This window comes from Amaranthus tricolor, chromosome 17, assembly GCF_026212465.1.
Source record: "Amaranthus tricolor cultivar Red isolate AtriRed21 chromosome 17, ASM2621246v1, whole genome shotgun sequence".
Taxonomy (NCBI): domain Eukaryota; kingdom Viridiplantae; phylum Streptophyta; class Magnoliopsida; order Caryophyllales; family Amaranthaceae; genus Amaranthus; species Amaranthus tricolor.
Window position 1 is genome coordinate 11,265,644 of NC_080063.1, and position 6,000 is coordinate 11,271,643.

General features: G+C 32.9%; 2 protein-coding genes across 2 annotated transcripts; one reads left to right on the forward strand and one right to left on the reverse strand.

The window, feature by feature from the left end:
• Nucleotides 1-1,135: 1,135 nt before the first annotated feature.
• On the forward strand, nt 1,136-2,734 carry LOC130804813 (pentatricopeptide repeat-containing protein At5g66520-like). Its single transcript, XM_057669423.1, has one exon. The coding sequence runs from the start codon at nt 1,156-1,158 to the stop codon at nt 2,596-2,598; it is 1,443 nt and encodes a 480-aa protein (XP_057525406.1). The 5' UTR covers nt 1,136-1,155; the 3' UTR covers nt 2,599-2,734.
• Nucleotides 2,735-2,772: 38 nt separating this feature from the next.
• LOC130804811 (galactoside 2-alpha-L-fucosyltransferase-like) lies at nt 2,773-5,736 on the reverse strand. Its single transcript, XM_057669419.1, has 2 exons — nt 5,460-5,736; nt 2,773-4,239 (listed from the first exon to the last, which is right to left on the reverse strand). The coding sequence occupies exons 1-2, from the start codon at nt 5,686-5,688 to the stop codon at nt 2,792-2,794; spliced, it is 1,677 nt and encodes a 558-aa protein (XP_057525402.1). The 5' UTR covers nt 5,689-5,736; the 3' UTR covers nt 2,773-2,791.
• Between the last annotated feature and the right edge of the window lie 264 nt (nt 5,737-6,000).

The window sequence follows — 6,000 nt, forward strand, 5'->3', positions numbered from 1 at the left end:
GAATGGATCGGACCAATTACATTGACTAGCTTTAATTATACTTGGTTTACCTTTCCTTCTAGAAGTCTATCAAAATTAATGTTCCAAAAATTGTAACCTAGCTACCAAATATTTATTATATCTATATTGTATCAAAAATTTAAAATGTGGTCTATAGAAGCTTGTGGTTGTGGGTATAGTTAGACTCGTTCTATAAACAATCACTACTAATAATTAAATAGAATATATATATTCTTTGTTTTTTTATATTTGCTGTTGATAATGATATTTTCCTAATATAACATATCACAATTGAGTGTGAGTAATTCAAAATGGAGATTTTTTTTATCCCACTACTTTTTGATATCTATTAGTAATGAGTAGTTTACTCGATGGATAGATATAGCTGAGCTAATACTTCCTTAGTTCCAAGTTCCAAAATAGATGCAACATTAGGTTTTTTTAGACCATTCTTTCATTCTATTTATTTGTGCTTAGTCAAGTGGTATCTGGTTGGATTCATCTTAATGCGAGATTTATTAATCCATATTGTATATTTTTTATTATATGTAACTAAAGATATTAAGAGTGATTTACAAAAGTATTACAATAGCTAATGATCACTAGAAATCTTACATGTACTATGTCCACAGTGACACACTATTTTAACGTGAATCAACTCGGTAATAGCATTTGTTTTTCAATTGTTGTACTTGCTTGAAATTGTCGTATTTTTATATTTTTTAAGTTGATACACATTAAATAGTTTGAATCAATTCCAAATAGGAGTTTTTTCTAATCATCAAATATTTTTCTGAGCTACAAAATTGAATTTATTTATAAAGGAAATGGAAAAATTAACTACCATAACTCCATTAAACTAGAATATGCCAGTAACCACAATAACCAAGGGCATTCACTGAAAAGTTTTTTTATAAGAACAAATATTATATGAGACTGTATAAGCAAATTCATAAATAATGTTAGTAAAAAGAATATTAAAAAAATAGAATATAAATTCACGCTTGTACAATATATATTTTTTATAAATAATTTGGACTAATTTAATTTAAGTCATCTTAAGATGACATGATCTCAATAAAAAATTATTCTTTAATTTATAACTTTTACTTTTAAAACTTCATTTCGCAACGAGTATTGCAATGTGCAACTCAGATGAACAAACTATTCAAATTCCCTCAAAAACCATCCATCAACATCAATCAATTCACCAATTCTCCATCTTCTTCTTTCTCCACGAATTCATCTCCATATCCACTATCTCTCCTCGCAGACAAATGCACCTCAATGCGCCAACTCAAACAAGTTCATGCTCAAATGATTGTCTCTTCTCGCATCAACGATAACTATGCTGCTAGCCGTTTGCTCTCTTTCGGTGCTCTTTCGACTTCCGGCGATATTAATTATTCCGTAAAGATGTTCAATTACACTCAAGAACCGAATAATTTTATGTACAATACTATGATTAGAGCTCAAGCTAGTACTGAAAATCCATCAAATGCTATGTTATTGTTTGTACAAATGAGAAGGGTGGGTGTTTTGCCAGGAAAACATACATTTCCATTTCTTTTAAAAGCTTGTTCGAATATGAAATCCAGTGATGGGTGTAGACAAGTTCATTGCTGTGTGATTAAATGTGGGCTGGATTTAGAACTACATGTTATTAATGGGTTAGTGAGGGGTTATAGTGTTTCGTGGAGTTTAGATTGCGCCCGCCAAGTGTTTGATGAAATACCTGAGAGAAATTTGAGTATTTGGACGACTATGATTTGTGGGTATGCTCAAAATGATTGCTCTCATCAGGCTTTGTTGTTGTTTAATCAAATGGTTGACCATGGGCTTGAGCCAAATGGTGCAACTTTAGCTTCTGTGTTATCTGCGTGTGCTCGAGAAGGGTTTTTGTTGATGGGAGAACGGATTGAGAGTTTAATGAAACGGAAAGGGATCGAATGTAGTGTGATTCTTGGGACTGCATTGGTTCATATGTATGCAACTAATGGAGCATTGGATAAAGCTAGGGAAGTATTTGACAATATGCAAAAGAAAAATGTTGCGACTTGGAATGCAATGATTCATGGTTTAGCTGTTCACGGCCGCGCAGAGGAAGCAGTTAACCTTTTCAAAAAGCTCAAAATGGATGGAATTGTTCCTAATGGCATAACATTTGTGGCAGTTTTATCAGCATGCTGCCACGGAGGCTTCCTAGAAGAAGGTCGCAAGTTCTTTTGTTTGATGAAAGAAGAATACAATATTGAGCCGAAACTAGAGCATTATGGTTGTATGGTTGATCTCCTAGGTCGAGGAGGGAAAGTAATCGAGGCTGAGAAATTGATACGAGACATGGAATGGAAAGCAGATGTGAGGATTTGGGGAACTTTGTTGAGTGCTTGTAGGAAATGTGGGGATATTGAGGTGGCGGTAAGAGTGGTGAAAGATATTTTAGGTTTGGATCCTCATAGTCATGGAGTTTATGTTGTTTTGTCAAATATGTATGCAGAGGCTGGGAGATGGGAAGATGTCTCGCGTTTAAGAAAGGCGATGAAGGAAGGGAGGTTGAAGAAAGTACCTGGTCGGAGTTCGGTGGATGATGGTGGTTAACATGTTAGATTGTTGAAGGATTTGAAAATTCGATAGAATTTCAATGACAATTTAAAATGAGCCAAGTATCAAAAAATTGAAAATTTCGAGTGTCATATACAATTCTTGAATTTAAATACCAAAATTAGATTCCATACTTTCAAATGAATTCTGCGCTACCAAACACTTCCTTATATATTTTATGTTCGTGAAATTATGAACCAAATAACTTAACTCCACTCCTCACATCCTCACATTTCTGTACATAAGGATAAAGATAATTATACTTAGTAGACTTATTAATCTTAATCTTATCTTCACATTCATTCTTAGGAACATGATGAAAACAAGGCTCCATAGAAAAATCTCTTTTGCAACCTAAATCATGTTGTTTGCTTCCTAATCTAAGCATAATCCATGGCTTTAATCCCCCTAAACTTTGGGCAACATACCCAAAAGTTGATCGAGGGCTAGTCACCAACACATCACATAAGCTTAGCAAGTAAATTTCTGCCAATGCCTTCATATTATGCATGTTGTCTTGAAATTTTTGGTACTCTTCATGGCTTGGTTGATAAACTCCGATAACTTTTCCATTGACTGTCGGCTTTATTAAATACATACTTCTTATTTCCTCGGCATACTCAGGATATAACGATGTTACAAGGACAACTTTCGATTTTAAGGTCGTGTTTTGAGATGTACTACTACTAGTAGTATTACCAAATGAAGGAAGTATGGTATGTTTTTGGGTGCAATTCAAAATTTGTGACACTATATCATCAACTCGAGCTTTTGGCTGATGAAAAACCCTGATTTGGATGCCGATTTTCTCATCTGCCTTGGCTAAGTAAGCTTGATAATAGCTTGTAATTAGTGTCCAAACCTCATTAGAAGGATTAAAAAGGTAGTGACCCAAATGGTGAAAGACAGAACCTTTATCAAGAAACATTTTGTTTAACTCTAACTTGAAAATTGGTGACATAAACAACCAAGGAATAAAATATTGGTCAGAAATTATGATCAAAACAGGGATTTTTTCTAGGAAAGAAAGGGTATCATTGCAAACGAAATATTGTAGATTATGATCACCTAAACCTTCCCCATGTTGCATATTAAGGTACAAAAATGAGGGTATAAGTCCATTTTCCCTATTTTTAAGGGTAGGTAATTGACTCCAATTGCTTGAATAAGGGAAGTTTTTGGGTAAAACCCATGTTGAATTGGGAAATGGTTGGCAAAAGAGGTTATCCATTTCGGGTTCGAATTCGAGTAGGAAAACTCGATTTTGAAGAAGGGAATATAAGAAAGATGAAGCCATGCTTAGCATTCTGTTCCCTAGTCCATTGACAGGTCTCCAAACAAGGTATTTGCATGGTAAGGTTTGATTGTGATTTATGTGGTTTGATTGTGTGAGTTTGTTTATGATTTTTGTGTAGGATTGTGATTGTGGGCCACATTTTGTATGAAGTTTTTCATAGTTTCTAATTTTGGAAATCAAATAGGGAGATGGGTTGTGAAATTTGTAGTGTTTGGATTTGTAGTATGAAGAGTATTGGTACCTGCTTATGCATGAGCTTTTGTCAAATGCTGATGATGTAAGGACATTAGGCTGGTGTTGCTGATCAGTAATTGTAGAATTTGATGATTTGTAATGCCCATCTGTAGATGAATCAGTGAATAATCTTAGAATTTATGTGAAAAGATAAAAACAAATTGTAAACCATGATTTGCAATTAGAGTAAAAGGATTCAATGATCTTTGCTAATAGTGAATAGAGTATAGAACTATACTAGCTAGTACTAGTTAGCTGGTTCGATCAGTGAAACATAGTTTGCCAGTTAGTTCGCCTTTTGTATTTGTGATTTGCTTAAGTTTACATTTGAGAACCAGTATTTCATTTTAAATTGTAAATTTCAATTATAAAATCATCAATGAAGAATTTGAGAATGACAAGGTTTGAGATGTTATTCTTAAATCCTAGTTTTTTAACCACTTTTATAATAATGGTGGATTTGACTCAAATCCAAATTTTAAATTTTCATTATTGTCAAACACTAAATTTAAGTCAAATCTTTATTTTCAAATGAAATCATTATTCCCAAACATATCATAAAATGGTTTGGAAAATAGCCGAAAACCAACCCTAATTCGTTTTTCAATTTGCGATTTACAGGCAGTTAGCGAATCATGTGACACTATCCTACCTTATAGACTATAGTCAATTTCATGTAGAATCTGATCCCAATAACCTTCAATCACTAGCAGCAAGTCTATTATTGATGAGCAAAGATCCGACATTTATTGTCGATGATAAACTCGAATCCTGATCTTAATAACCTTGGTTATAAATAAGTATTTTTTTACTAGAATTGGCCTGGTTATTTCTTATAATGTTGGGTCTAGGTCTATGCTTTGGTATTATTGTTTTGTTGCACGATTACCCAGCTTGCTGTCCTAAGAGACGACAACAGCATCATCATCCGACCTCTTATGAAAGGGTTTAGGGAGGATTGTAAGACAATGGACCATTACCTTTTATCACATTCAAATGAGTTAAGCGTGGAAAGAACTCAACTAAAAACTTAAACTTGACGGTTGAAGCCCTAAAATGGAATATTATATATACTCTAATACACCCCTCATACGAGAGATTTGGGTTAAAAGAGCAGATATAGCACATACTCTCTTTATATCTAGTATTAAATATTACACTTCAAATAAGGGTTTTGTTGAAATTTAAATTCATGACCTTTTATCGAGCAGACTTCTGATGGTTGTAGCTATGTCATACTCTAATTTATCTATGTTTAATGAGAAATTGACATCAAATAATCTAACAAAGAGGAAATTTAGGAGTGAAATGCTATAAGAAAACTTACCTATAATATGAAAAACTTGAGAAATATCTCCCTTTGTTGAAGTATTTTGTGCATTTTCCACAAAAGATTGGTCAAAGGACTGGAAGAAATGAAGCTTTGAATTGTTGAACAAGAGAAGGATAACAGGTAAAGAGATTAAACAAACTACCAATACTAATGATGTCAATTTTTTTTCTTTCCTAACTTCAGTGAAGCTCTGTATCTTTTGAGATATTTGGAGAGGTTTCATAGTCTTTGCTAAGCGCAAAAATGAGGGGGAAATCGACCCAAAACTACATTTAAAATAAAACCAATCTTTTAAAAAAATAATTATTATTTTCGTATTAAAATACTTGCAACTGATTATAATATATTATGTGAAAAAGTGTATTGTCAATAGCAAATATAATAAAACGGAGAAAAGAAATATGTAGCATGTGATTTTGAATCTAGGAGTAGTATACTTTAATACTCCTCTATTCTATTCATTTTGCCTAATATGCTTTCGATATAAACACTAAAAAAAATACGATGAGTTAAAATAGTTTGATATTAAAAAATA